This window comes from Lycorma delicatula, chromosome 7, assembly GCF_047948215.1.
Source record: "Lycorma delicatula isolate Av1 chromosome 7, ASM4794821v1, whole genome shotgun sequence".
In the NCBI taxonomy this organism is placed as follows: Eukaryota; Metazoa; Arthropoda; class Insecta; order Hemiptera; family Fulgoridae; genus Lycorma; species Lycorma delicatula.
The window spans coordinates 60636077-60651918 of record NC_134461.1 but is presented as its reverse complement, the minus strand read 5'-3'; the positions used below and the strand labels follow the sequence as shown (position 1 = coordinate 60651918).

Sequence of the window (15842 nt, the reverse complement as noted above, 5' to 3'; positions counted from 1 at the left end):
GATATAAAGAGAATATTCTGTATTTTTTAAAGAATTTTGGTTGTTTAATTATATGTAAAATTTTAAGCTGTCAAAAAATGTTCAGATTATAACAAGTTATTACTGAATTTAACTTTAATCCTGATTATCTCTCTAGGAAAAAAAGCATCATAAAGTTTAAAGTAGATTAATTTTCCCTTTCTAGGCAACTGCTTTAAATCCTTATTGAATAAAGGGTCAAATGTAATTTCACGTTTACGTTCGTAAAGATCCCTGTCGGAAAACATCTTCACTAAATGTTATCTTTCTAAAGAAAAATGAAGTTTTTAATTCTTCAAGTAAAGAAGGAAGCTACCGTGGTGCGAGTGGTAGCGTCTCGGCCTTTAATCTGGAGTTCCCGGACTTGAATCCCGGTCACGCATGGCATTTTCACACGATATAAAATTGTCATTTCATCTCATCCTATGAAACAATACCTAACGGTGATCTCAGGGGTTAAAAGAAAGAAAAAAGTAAAGAGGGAGTATTAAGAGTAAATAAATTTTTAAAGCTTTCCCACTGACCGGTGTAAAACTAAAAAAATGTTCGTTTCCTTTATTTCTCTAAAAGGATGGTTCAATATGTTTATCAGGATCGAATTCCATTCGAATTTATGTACGAGTAAATAACTAAATAATAATTCAAGATTACATGTTACGGCAACAAGTTATAAATTGAATTATTTTTCAGTCGCTGTTGTATAAGAGATTCAGGCTGAACATTCTTGATAGGATGATGACGTTAACTAAATTCCAATTAACAGAATGCTGATAAAGACGCGCGATATTTAAATCCAATTATTAGTAACTGTATGTTTCGATTAATTTACTTTCAACTAAAATCATTTAGCATCATAAAATAACTATAAGAAAGACGATGGTTTTGTTGATTCTTATTATAAATTAACCTTTTACAGTTTTTTTTTTTTTTTTTTTTTTTTTTTTTTTTTACTGGTCATTAAGGGTTTATCTAATATTGAATGTTTTATAATATGGTTTCTTCTTTATTTTTAATTAGAAGTAGGCTAAAAAAAAGAATAAAAAAGATGTTTCAGAATCTAGATCATTAGCACAAGATACAAAGAAGGGTTGATTAACCCTTCACTGAGGTATATTACAATCTATATACGTATATATTTTTTGCTTCAGCATTATATGTTCACCTTTTTTGTTTTACTTTTACCAGCTAAAAAATGTTATCTCTCTTAGAGCAGTCTTTTTGTATCAGCTATAGCAGTGAAAAATTAGTCTCGAATTTGTTGTCATCTTTGTTTACAAAGTATATTCTCTTCTTTTTTTTTCACCCAGTTTATTATCTTGATAATTATTTTTATATATTTACACATTAGTAAATTTTAAATGAGGTTACTAAATAATAACTTATGTTTTCTTTGTGTATTACACAATTATGAATAATTATTTGTTAAATTGATTTTTCTTTGACGTAGGTTTGCATATAGTGATTTTGTATATAACATACGCGGTTACACTAGTTTTTATTTGCAGTGATGGACATTGTAAATATTTATTTAACTCTTAAAATTTTCTAAAGCTATTAAAAACAAAAAAAAAAAATCTGGATTATTCTTATTTTTATATACTTCAGGAAAAAGTAAATGAAGATGGACATAAATCGTGTTGGTTAATGTCTGATAGGTTTTAACATTCTTTATTCAATTCTTAAACAAATTTATGCAAAAGTAAGGTAGTGAGTAATTTAAAAAAAATAACACCAAGGGAGATCTGTTCTTTGGTTAAAGTGTGTGTGTGTGTGTGTGTGTGTGTGTGTGTGTCTTACTATAAGTAAGATTCTAGAAGCTGAGGCCAGTGTGAGATCAATTCTAAATCTAAAAGTATAAATATTATCTAACCAAACTTAACCTACGCTCGCTTCACTCGCTAGTCAAGGTTAGCAAACATAGTTAAGTTTGGTGGGTCTTATAATAAACAAATAAATATATATATATCATAACCGATCATGGACAGATATTTATAGTGGTGGTCGTGTAACCCATGAGACCCAAAAAAATTTATATATGTTACTGTGAAAGACCGAAATTAGAGAATGTCAATATTTCTCCGATGAACGTCGAGACATACCGTATATGTCGGTGAAAGACCGAAATATTTGCTTATACTATTGTACAGAGTGGCCGGGAAGTCCTCGTACCCCCTAAAGTTAGATCTAGAAATTTGTAATGGGTTATAAATGAAAAATGCGATATAATAATGAATTATTTTATTTATTCGCTTGGTACATAGTAATAATTTTAACGGTCCAGTCGATCTGTGTGTTCACTATCGTGTGGCAGGCGAATTCTTCTATACGCCACCATCTGCTCTGTGATATGCGACCGAGCATTTCTAGTGTTACATTATGGAACGCGTATCTCACAGCATCATGCAATTCTTCATTTGTAGTGTAGTGACGTGCAGATACGTGTGCCCTGATTATTCGCCATAATAAATTGTGGTGAGTTCAGGACTTCATATGATAACGAACCTGGTGACGCTGGAGTAACGCGGCCAATCCAACTTCCTAGAAACTTTTCATTCAGAATCGCGCGGACTGATAGAGCAAAATGTGCAGCCATCCTAATGCAACCAAACTCTTTCCAAGGGATCCTTCTCTTGAAGCTATGGTATTAATCATGCCTCCAACATCTCTTAATAAGTTTATTCATTCACTAGTCCGTCAAAAAAATAAGGATCAAACAAATGTCGAGCTGTCATTCGAGCCCATATCATGACGTGCGGTGGATTTCTTTCTAACTCTGTCGTGTAATAAAAATATTTTTCGCCAAAAATAATACATTTTTGGCACGCAAACTGCGATAGATTGAACATTCGTCAGTAAAAAGCACCTTTTCAGAGTGCACTGCAGCGTGGAATTTTTCTAATAAAACCCAGCAGGAAGTAGCGCGTCGTTCCATGTCTGCATCTGACAGTTCATTGATAACATCAGACGAAATGGCCTAACTTTCAAGTCCTTTTTCATATGATTTTGCATTGTTTTCCACGGTATACGAAGTTCAGCTGATCGTTTACGAGTTGATTTCACTGGGGATTCTCCAATGGAAACTGCAACAGCAGCACATGTTTCTAACCGCATTCACTTTCGTCCACTACGCGGCCTATCTTTATCACAGCCTAATTCAAATGCACGTTTTGCACAAGCCAATATTGTTGTTTTTCGTGGTGGCGGCTTATTAAAGGTTTGCCGAATCACTAATTAGATTCATTGTTGATTCGTATGTTGTCGTTCACGAACCGATACACTTATGACTTTTTACTCAGTTCGTGACGTTGTAAAACACTGTTACCGTTGGACCCCAACGAAAATACCCTCGTTCTAAACTTAACTCATACTTCATATCCTAACTCATACTTTTCGTTTACTTTAGGGGTTCGGTGATTTTCTAACCACTTTGTTGGTACATTAGGACCTTCGCCAGTATGTTGACACAGATAAGTTTTTGTGGGGTCGAAACGATAACTAAAATTAAAAAATAATTGCCTATACTAATCTTTAAAGTTAATAGATTACGAGAAACCCTCGAAAAAATGGAAGTTTAAATTTAAGCCCCTATAACCTACGCTCGCTTCGCTCGCTAACTTCGTTTAATTCCCTGTAACTGTAGAAATAGCGGCCTATAGAAGTATGAGATGGAATTCTCTAATATAACCACAGTATGTAAGCAAATATGATATATTAGCACCATGCTTATTAATAAGATTCCTTACCACTTAATTCAGAAGAGAAGCAATAAAAAATTTTATCTTAACGTGGATCAAAGAAAATGGATAATAGAAATTTTCTTTTTTAAAACTAATAACTTAGCTGAAAACTCTTTTATGTAATATACTAAAATCTATTTAACCTTCTTATTGATTATCATTTATTTAACTTTAATGTTATTAACCTGGATAGTTTTCATTATTATTTCACCTTAATGATTTCTAGTTATAGTATGTAGTCTATTTATAGTTGTTATAATTATGGTATATTTTAATCTAACAGTTATAATAAAAAAAGGTTAACTTTTGTTATTATGGATGGCCATTATTATTTATTAATATTCAGTGTTGTATCGACATTTATCTGTCAATGTAACCGATGCTTATAATTCCCATAATGAGTTTTAATTAGTGAATCTAATACTGTGTATAAATGTCGTGCTTCATGGCTTATAATTGTAATATACTGGAAGTTTCTACTATGATAAATAATTTAAAAAATTGCGAAATATATAAAAAACAGATTATTCCCACCGGCGAATTAGGGTTTTTGTCCTTTTTTCGGTCGATGTCAATTAACTGTAGTTATGTTATTTATAATTTACTTTAGTATATTTAAGTATTTACGTATGAATGTATTTCTTTTTATTATTGACCTAACAACTCATGGACCCAACAGCTTATGGACCCAGCAGCTCTTCTCAGAGCTAACGCAAAAAACGGCCAATTCAGGACCACCACAAGGTTATGAATTACGTGCCGTCGAAGCCATTCGGTGACAATAAGTTATGTTTGGCTTAAATTTAAACTTCCTTTTTTTACGAGGGTTTCTCGTAATCTATTTACCTTAGAGATTGGTACTGGGTGATTTTTTTTTTTTTTTTAATTTCTAGTAATCGGTTCGACCCCATCAGAGCTTTTTTGTTAACATGTACCGGCGAAGGCCCGAATAAGCAAATATTTTGATCTTTCACGGACATATTTGGTATATGGTGTCGACATTCACCGTAGAATAATATCGACATTTACCAGATATCAGTCTTTCACGGTAACGTATATATATATATATATATATATATATATACTATCAATTAGTTCTAGAGGAAGAAAAAAAAGCGTTTTTTGCAGTTCTTTTAAAAATGTCAATGTATCTAATTTGTTTTTATTTGCCCCCTTTTTTGTAAATTTTTAAATAAATACTACTAAAACCAAGCCACGATGAACATTTTTATTTTAATTGTACATTTGTTCTACATTTTATAAAATATTTTTTCCAGATATTTACTAGTTTTGATGAATAGAAAATATTTTAATGAAATCGCCAATTATTTGTTTACGATCACCGTAGAAAAAAAAAATTATAAATAAATATTCAGGAATTTGTAATGTCAAGCTAAACTTTTTCCTTAATATTGAGACTAAGGACAATTTAAACGTTAAAAAACTGATATAAAAGCTCCGCACTTGTTCCACGAAAATGAATTTCTGCACTGTTATAGGGATAATCACGTTAATAAACTGATATAAAAACTCAGCACTTGTTCCACGAAAATGAATTTCTGCACTGTTACAGGGATAATCACCTCAGTGTAATATTTTTATAAGCCTAGACTTTTTTTGTATATGTTTTTTTATATTCACTAGAATTTAAGGAGTATATATAAAGTATTGTTTCAAAAAAGTAAAGGAGTTATTAATTTTTATCCTCAGTTGTTCACGCTTTTTTATGATTCTAGTAAATGTAAAATATCAGAGATATAAATGACACTAGTCAGGAACCGCACGCTTTAATTAAGAATAATAATGTTTATTACATTTTCATTTTCTGTAGAGTAATGTCTTCACTTTCACTAGTAAATTTCATTTACATTTTAGTAGGCTGATAACGCTAATGTTCAATGATATAGTCGGTTCAGAAAAGAAAACTCATTACTCCCAAATTTCCGTAGTAAGCCTAACATGAGAAACTAAGTATTACGCAAAACGGTTATACCGTTCTTGTTAATTACTTTTACACATGTCAGGTCGCTCACAAATATTATGGTTGTAGAATATATGTTAGAGAAAATTCATTATTTCCAAAAAATTTTTTGTTAGATTGAAAACAAAAATTATTTACAAACTATGCTTATGTTACTCGATCTGAAAACTTTACAAAAGAAAAAGTAACCTGTTATTTTTTTTAGAGATACTTCATTTGGATATTATAATAATAATATCACCAATATAAATATTATATAATTAAAAATATTTTATTAATTTTTTTTTTTTTTAATCAAAGATTGTTATCAAGTAGTAGAAATTAGATATAGTATAGTGACTGGAAGCATCTCGGCCTTTCATCTGGAGATCTCGGGTTTGAATCCCGGTCAGGCATGGCATTTTCACACACACTACAAATCATTCATCTCATTCTCTGAAGCAATACCTAACGGTGGACCCGTAGGTTAAACAAAAAAAAAGAAAAAGAAATTATATATAAAATTATAATTAATTTTATGATCAAAAAAATTAAACTATGAAAAATTATAAATTTATCTCAAAAAAAATGATAAACAATATTATTTTATTTTAGGTAAGATTTATTTTACCTAAGAGTTATTTTAAGGATAAAACGCAGTACTAACTGGACTGAGTATAACAATTTATATAATATATAAATATACATAATTTCATGTTATTACTTAAGTAAGATTTAAAGAGAGCACACATTTCTATTTTAGGATATTTCTATCATTTGTAATACCATCTCAAATGAGATACAAGTTATCAGAAAATGAATTTATATAAAGCTTAAGTGTATCTGTGTAGTTCTACTCGGTGAATACGAAGTATATAAAACCTTCTACACATAGAAATATTGTAAACACAGTAAAACTAAGCAGCTTGTCTCTATTATGTTTTGATTTTGTATCTTGAAATAACAGTACAGTGGCCATAGTAAAACAAGGTTTTGATTTAATTTAGCTTACGTGTGAATGGTTGTTAAGAAGTGCTGTGTGATGGAAAAATATTTGTAAAAGAGCTTACACTTCTTTTTTAAATTACAGCACAGGCAAAATATAAATATAAAAGAAAACTTGTAACGTATTTCACGGTAAGTTTTCACTTACCGTGAAAAATAATCTACAGTTTTTATTTCTTAACGTAAATATTTGGTTGTCGATAACCTTTGTCCAGGAATCTTAAGTGAAGAAGGATAGACGTGGATCATTTCTGAATTTTTTTGGAATAAAATTTTGTGTGTTTTGCAAATCATTTAAATCATGGTAACACAATAAGGTTTAACAAACGATTGGTTAATCGAAGAGAGCTAAAAGAAAAGTTCTTTTACTAAAGTTTCGCATTAAAGATTTTCAAATTTTTCGGCCAAAATATCCCCAGCCCTTTTTCGTACTTTTACTAAAATTTAACACATTTTTCCCCCCTGAACGTTAGTATCTGTCTACAAAGTTTGAAGAAAATAGTTCAACGGAGTCCAGAGTTATATGACCAGATAATGGTCAACAAATGTACGTACGTACTTTCACAAAAATGTCCGTCTGACAAAAATACATTTTTTTGGACATGAGAAAACTGGCATAAAAATGTTTTTGCGGGTTATTTATTTATTTAAATCTTTTTTTTTGCTTTGTTAAAATTTTTGTCTCCTTAAAAAAAGTTTTAGATTCCTTTTTTTTACCAATCTGTACTACTTTTCCATTACAGCTGTAGCAACGTATATTGTTACAGCCGGGAAAGTTTCCATTTTAAAGATTTAGAAGTATAAAAAATTCACACGGAGTATGCAGAAAGGAAGCGAGGATAGGGGATGAAAAATCATACATAACACAAGGACATAATATCGTTTTATTATGTATTTAATATTATTATAAGAATTTAATATTAGTATACTCAGCCGACCTCCGTGGCTGAATAGGAGTGTCTTAGCATTTCGGGTGGAGATCGTGGGTTCGAATCTCGGTTAGGCATGGCATCAATTTATATGCTACCAATTTCCACCGGGCTATGACTCATAGCTGTTGACGTCCGCCCTTTTATAATAAAAAAATATTGCATAGATTTATCTTATGACTTTGCATTCAGAACAAGTACACGTAGATTCAAAAATAAAGTTTGTTGCTTTTGTAAAATGAAGTACTAATTGTTTCTTGATTACTTATTCCTTTTCAATTTTTTGCTTCACAAGAGAAAGAGGTAAAACTGGAAGTTCAAAGGAAGGGAATTTCTACTATGTTTTAGTTATTATGGCTCTGTGACACATGCAAAGTACCTGAGGTTCAATAAATATCAATCAGGATTACTTTTCCTGAGAGTAGTTGTCATAATACAGCTTGTCAGACCCTCTCTTTCTTTCACTCTCCCCATCTAAGCATTTTTTCAACATTTTTATTTTATTTAACTTTACTCAGCGGTTCGAAAAAATTTTGTTAGAAAGATTGTGTTTCGTATTTTTTTATCCGAAAACAAAAACCGGTTTAAGGGTGTAGTCGTTGTAGGATTTAGAGCAGCAGCGTTGTGATGAGAGGAAAAATTTCAATTCATAAAAAATTGACTTAATCGTAATTTATTAGCTAATCGTTTTTTTTTAATATGTCTACTTCTGAAATAAAAAATTAAGAATAGGTCTGCTTACATGACTTTATTATGAGCTACTAAGAATAAGGACTCTCGTAAAAGATTTGAATGCTCCTTTGTATTAATTGTACTGTCTTAGTTACCATTGCCGATTTTTATTATAAATAATTTACTAGTATTTCTTCATATAATGCGTCGTCAACGTTTGAGTAAAGCTAAATAATTTGCTAAAATTAATTAATAATTAATAAAAAATAATAATTATTAAAATATAATTAATAATTTGTTAAATTAATTTAAGCTAAATTGTATTGCTTATAGTTTATCTTGTATAAATTTCATTAAAGAGAAAAATAATAATGCTACGGTTAGTAATGATCTAACAATAAATAGTGAAATTTTTAATTATTTTAATTTATCGTATCGGAAATCACGCAATCAATATTTGAGGTTAACCCATTAAACAGAAGGAATTTGAGCAGTTTCCAATCATCGTTTCAGATTACATCCACAGGCTAGTACCTACACATACACAACTTCCACTCTCCTGTTCGAGGGTTACTAATTAGAAAATTAAGCTAGCTCATTCAGTTAAGATTTTAAGCTCATAAATTAAAAAAAACAAACCTTTTTTGTAAAATGTTTTTAACATGTTAAAAATTAAATTTTGATTGTTGTATCAAACCACTTAAAAAAAAATTGAGTTAAATTCAAATTTTATCCGTATAAAATCTCAGAAAAATTCCACTATTTCAGTTTAATTCCAGACTAAGTAGATAAGCTACAAATGTATGAAAGAAAATTTTGATTTTTTTTTCGAAATTTACAATATTCATTTCAATTTTTAAAAGTTACTTTTATTGTCAGTAGACATCCAAAATTTCATAAGTATGTATAATTTAGTTATAGATGTTTATCCATCAGTCATTAAAAATGAAATAAAATTAAACTTTAATCTGATCGGAACATAATAATACATTACGCAGATCACATCAATTTAAGGTAAATTTAAAAAATAAAAACAATTTATAAAATAAAAATATATGTTTTTTAAGACCATATTAATTATTATTATTAAAATATATAATATTAACATTAAATATAAAAAATTACTAAAATAAATTCATAATTCAAAAGCCGCAATAGAAAATTATTTTCAGCTCATATTTATAAACATTTTATACGGGATGCAGATAGAACAAATTATTTTGTTATTATTCAAAAATTAATCAAAAGAGTTAATTTCATAAAAGAAAATCTTTTAATTATATTTTAAATAAATTGATGGGAAAACTTTTCAGGTGGTTTGGCAATCTATCGTAAATGGCAACGCAAGTATAATACGACGCTTCTCGGAAGATGAAGTTTTGTTTGAGTTATGCGAAAACAGTTCCGTTGTCTACTTTGGTAAAGGTGGATATTACTGATCGGTGTATAGAATTCCAATTAATGATAACAATAGTATCTCTGTTGACTACAAAGCGAAATTTCTGAGTTATTATATCTGTGGATATTATTATTTTTTAAAAATAAGTCACCATCTTTTTTAGCAAAGATTGGCACATTCATATAAATACAAGGATAATTTAACACATTTCTTCTTCTAGACGAGTGTTTACAGCTATAAAGGCCGTCTCTCTTATCCCAACCATCAAACTCTTCTATCCCGACAACTTTCCTCCTCCAATTCCTTTTCTCCATCACTCCATACATCCACTGCTTTGGAGGTCGTTCACGTTTCCTCCTCTCTCCTGCAGTCCTGTCGAACATCCTCCTAGGCCATCTATCTACATTCCTCCATTCACCGTACATGCCCATACTATTGTAGAAAATTAACATATTTAATTTTCTAAACATAGGTCTACACGATTCATGCTAATGGGGGCCAGGTAATGATCGACAGCCCTTTTTCTATCTTAAAAACTTGTACTTTTTGATAGTGCCCTAAGAGATGACATTATGTACGAGAATATAATTATGTAGGCGTAATGAATACTTAATGATGACAAGCTTAGGATTTTATTAAGGCTGTTCGAACGGGCTGTTGGGCCGTCATTTGTACATGGTGTACCGAGGTCTTTTCGAAACTATGACCTCTTACGCAGCGTCCGTTTGGGCGCATAGGTTGGAAAGAAATCGAGCACTTATTCAAAATTTAAGGAGTGCCCAGCGTAGATCCTTAATTGTATGCAATGGTGTTTTTAAAACAACCTTCTACGAGGCTACCACTGTATTGGGAAAGGCTCTCCCAATCGATTTAGTGATGAAAGTCCGGGCGGTCATGTGGAAACTGCGAATAGGCAGGGAGGCCGAGATATTTGGAATGCGGTTTCGCGCCGGGCCTGTACCAGAGCGGAACGGTGATCTCAATGAACCGGCTCTAAATTTCAAATAGTTGCCCATCACCCGCCTGCGGAGGAGGCTTTACAGCCTCGCGATGGATGCATGGCAGCAAGAATGGCACGCCACGACTAAGGGAAGATCCTTTTATAGATTTATACAGGATCTGGGGGGATGGTGTGTCTCTGCTTCGTTTTTAAGAGCAACGGGATCCCGAGTGCTCTCCAGCCACGTAAATTTAAACCAATATTTGTTTCGGTTCCGCCTGGCAGCTAATGAGCTGTGCGTCTGCAGACAGGTCAAGTCGAACGAACATATGATGTTCAATTGTCCAGCTCTTAGGGGGGCCAGAACTCAGGCCACCTTGTAATTTAGAAGTAAAGGGAAAAATTGGCGAGTCTATGTGGCGAGAGCCGCATTGTCGGACCGTGTGGGAGTTCCTTGATGCGGTTGCTTTGTTCAACCGACATCAGTAGTTTACCTAAAGGAAAAGACTCCTATCGCGCTTCTGTAGGAAGCTAACCGAGAGATATGGCTGATTACCAGCCAGATTAAGGCCCCAAGAGCTTTAATGGTGGACAGGTACTTGCTGGCATTCAGCGGCTTAGGCGCGGCAGCGAATTGTGTCTTTGACGAGATAAATTTAATTATTGATAGCCATATATGTTTTAGTAGTTGACGGGGTGCGCCTACCCATTTTAGTGATATATGACAAGTGGGCGGTGGGACACGCAAACGAGTGGTGTATGATACCACGCTTATTCTGCTCACGCTTTTAGGTTAGCTCTAGGAGCTAGTTAGGACACTGGTCGCTAAACTGTTTCGAGGCTAAGTAAAGGCTGTTCTAAGCAAAACAGTATGGTTTGGCATTGTTACAGACGAAATCGATTTGATTATCCACGAGAACTTTTCATGTAAGGTGTAGACTATTTCTACAAAATTAAATTTGTGAAATTAACCTTGTGTTTATATTTATGAATATATCATTTTTGCTAAAAAGACTTATTTTTTAAAAAATGACAATATCCTCTGAAATAGTAACAGAAATTTCGCTTTATAGACAGCAGAAATACTATCGTTATCATTAACAGAAATTTTATCCATCCATCAGCAATGTGTTACATCTATTACTGTTGTTTGAATACATATTATAAAATATTCAAATATTGAAGAAAGATTAAATTAAAATGTATAATAAAGTAAAATAATAATAAACGTAAATAAAAAGTAAAAGTCTTATCTGTGGGGATGAGGAATTACTGGAAAGAAAAAGAAAAAGCTTGAAAAAGAAATAAACGTATACTAAGCAAGAAAAAAACTTTGCAAACATAGTAATGAATTATAATCAATATTCTAATAAATAAAAATAAGCATGTAAAACGGCATTTAGATGTCTTTGTCTTGGGAAAGCAAACGTTATTAAGGTTTAGCTCTATTCAGGGAATTGGGAAGAGTTGAAAAGTACAAAAATCCAATTGAATTATTCTTAACCGAAATAATTCTGTTTTTATCTGCTGTAAAAATTACAAAAAAAAAAAATATATATATATATATCCATATATGAATTTATGTAAATATTGTTAAATAAGACCGTATTAAAAACGTACTTAATATTGTAAGATTGTATTGTATTTTATTTTAAAATTAAAAATTAGTATTTTTAATGTAATAACTCGTTTACAGATATTTGGATCTCCTAGTACTCCCGTTCTGGAAAATCCAGAATACCAGACAAGATGGTACTTCAAATACTTTCTCGGAAAATGTAAGTACTTATATTTATTTATTTATTTTTTAAATAGGGTACATAAATGTTATTTTTAATACATGAAAATAAATCCTTTTATAAAGCATTGTTTACATTGCATTAATAGTTATAGCATACTATTTACACCTATTTGATTATAATAAGTATTATATAAGTTCTAAAGTAATATTACCATAAAAGTATAGTAAACCTTTAATATAAGTTTTTTCCTACTATGTTTATATAAGCGTTTCTGTGATTGTGAAAAGTCATAGACTACAGCAGAACTTCTTCCTGAGTGAATTTAACGTATTTAAATAAAGTTTTACAAATTTATGAACTGCAGGTATATTTCTGAAATTTGTACTTAATTTGTATGTTTTATACCTGTTAAATATGTACTGATATTTATAAATTTCACCATCCAATTTTCATGATAACTGATAGTTAACTTGTTATTAGAAACTTACAGTAACAGTAACAGTAATGATGTTAATCTCTCTTTTCACACATATTTGATGCAATAATAATAATTAATTGTTCTTTAAACTTCTTTATAGATTTAGATTATTTTTAAAAACTTACAAAAATACAAATGTTCTCAAATCGTCTTACCTATATTTATTTTTATGAAGTTTCAAGTTTTTTACCAAATGGACCGATTCCAATGATTGTTTTTTTTTTTTGTTTTATAGGAAAGGTTTCTCTGTCGAAAGATTATTCCAATTAGCAAAATTAGACGATATTTTAATTGAATATTTATGTGATTTTTAAACAATATTTTGATTACAAAACAAAAAAAAAGGAGGTTAAATAATACACATTCCCAAATTCCAGAGGGAAGGCAAACTTATATTCCATTAGTAGTCTTTTTAAGTAATTTTTTGCATTCTTCTTTTTTAAATCCGTAAAGGTGCAGGTTTCTTCTCTTGGGAAATGTTTTTTTCACAAACGGGTCAACTATTTAGATACATTTGAAACCTTAAAAAATAATAAAACAAATTTTAAACGATTTTATATTTTTGCAGGAGAGTGACAACTTGTTTAATTTAGATTTTTTCAAGTACACGACAAATTAAGTAGTACAAAAGTTAACTGGAATTGAAATTATAAGAAATAATGTTTATTTAGAGGAATTAATTAATTTATATTTAACCTTTAAAATAATTAGGTAACAGTGATAAGTATGAAAAATGTAGAAAGGTAAAATCTGATTCAGAATAATGAAGCAAAGTCAGAGCCTTTTCGTATAGAAACAGCAGGAAAAATAGAAAAAAAAACAATAAAGAAGAAGGAATAATGATTTAGATTCGCTAACGATATTGATCTGTAGAAAAACACAACAAAAATGAGAAATAAAATATGAGAAATTAAATTTTGAAATAAAAAGAAAAATTAGATAACAGCGTTATATAAAATGTTAAACAAGAAAAAAAATATGAAAAAGACAGAAAAACTATAATCAAGAAATAAACATACGGAATGACAATATACAAAAAGTTCCAAACTTTTTACACCAACACAGCTAAATTACCTTTCCTCACAAAGTGAGGTAAAGATCAAAAGTGACCTGGTACAATAAAAAGACAGCTTCATGTGAACACAAAGTTAATCACTATTGTATGTAAACCTAAGCCAAAAATAGCACAAATATTCGTATTTCTTATAAATAAAAGTGAAACGCAGTATGTTTATAATATTGTTTGTGATTTCTAACGTAAGAAATGTGTACGGAAGGTTTCACATATACTCGTAAAGGAAGAAATAAAATCGCAACTTAAACATAAAATACAACAGATATATTAATTTAATCAAATTTATTAAGATATTTTTACAATTTTAATACATGAATTATCTTAATGCCACTTCTATGTAAAGAGATAACGTCCTTCTCCGTCATGAAAAATTATTAAACCAATCATTACAAAATTTTAACTGTAACTTTCTTATGACCCCAGGAATGTTTACCATAGTTCAATCTCACAACTACATAAATCATAAATAAATAACCTAGAACTTCATGTGCTAAATTTAATGTCAATCTAATCTAGCGGTGACCTGCGAGAACTCATCCTCACACGAGTAAAGTAGCTGTCAGTAGATTTTTATATCCAAAACCAAGAGATCCCATCAGAATAAGCCATACAAATAATTGGCATAGATTCATCTTTCTATTTGGCAATAATATTTTCATAATGGCTAGGCCAACGAGGTCACAGATAGCAAGAAGAACTTCTAGGGCTAGTGGAATTTATGATTGTAAACAACGTGAATTTACGCCACAGCGTTCTCGAAGACTTGAAGATCAAGTAGACGCTGGGCTCAAATCGAGTTCAATCTTCGAAAAATATTGTGGATCTCAACCCACACAACACATAATTCAAGACGATTATCACCCTGAGATTGACTATTAAAGATTTTCAAATAGGTAATATAGATTAAAATATGCATCCATTGCAGTGCCAAAAAGTGGAAGAATATTCCTGGTATTTGCTGACCCAGGGACAAAGTAGTTCTTGACAAACTTCAATATCCTCTTGATTTGATTAAAAATTCAAGTTCATTGTCCCTCGATTTTGGGAGAACATGTGCCCTATCTAGAATTTTTGGATAAATCTAGTAGTACAATAGCCTATCCTAAATGACATCATTTGGAACAAAAGATGTAAGGGAAGAGAATTTCATGTTTCCTTTAAAATACAACACTATCATTTGTTTAGCAGTGTACTTCCTAAATCTGAAAATATTTCCAATTTTTACAGGTTTATTTTATCTCTGAAACTAATCAAATATAAACCCGATTTTTAAAAGGGAACTCATTGAATCATTGCAAAACCTTTTGCATGATAATAATTGTTACATACAGAGTTACAAGTAAATTTGTGAATCGAGGTTTACTAATGAATTAAATAATTTGAAATTGTTCATTCATGCTGATCGGATTCCGGTAGGTGAACATAGAGGCCGACTTAATGCGTCTACAATTGATGAAGTAGCTATTATTAGTGGATGAAGCCAAAGGTACAAAGCATATATCGTGTTAAATGATCGTGATGGTCAATTATAATGTGCCCCTGAGCTTTATCGTTCTTACGAACCATTACATTAATATAATAATACCATATAAACAAGAAATATAATTTACCAAGAGATTGTTGTATACATTTCTCTTATTTTATCATATTTTATGAAATTTTATTCTACTTAAAATTTATTATTCATCAAAATTAATCTATTTTATTGGGTAAGTTATGAATAGCAACTCTGAGAGCAACAGCCCGCACATGTTTTCTTACTGGAAAATTATTTTCAATTTTTCAAGTTTTATGCACATTTAACGTAGGTGAAGCCGCAGCGGGGGATGCCAGTTATACATAAGAAATTTCACTCGATTATTAAACTTAATATATATTGGAGCATAA

The 15842-nt window shown here is 30.6% G+C and overlaps 1 protein-coding gene across 3 annotated transcripts in view; it reads left to right on the top strand.

Annotated features, from left to right (window-relative positions):
* The window catches only part of LOC142328128 (GTPase-activating Rap/Ran-GAP domain-like protein 3), a 514058-nt gene that overhangs the window by 417597 nt on the left and 80619 nt on the right, over positions 1 to 15842 (top strand). For all 3 annotated transcript variants that reach the window (XM_075371663.1, XM_075371662.1, XM_075371661.1), the window contains exon 6: positions 12357 to 12438. In XM_075371663.1, coding sequence (XP_075227778.1) covers positions 12357 to 12438 — 82 coding nt within the window. The remainder of the gene's footprint in view (positions 1 to 12356; positions 12439 to 15842) is intronic.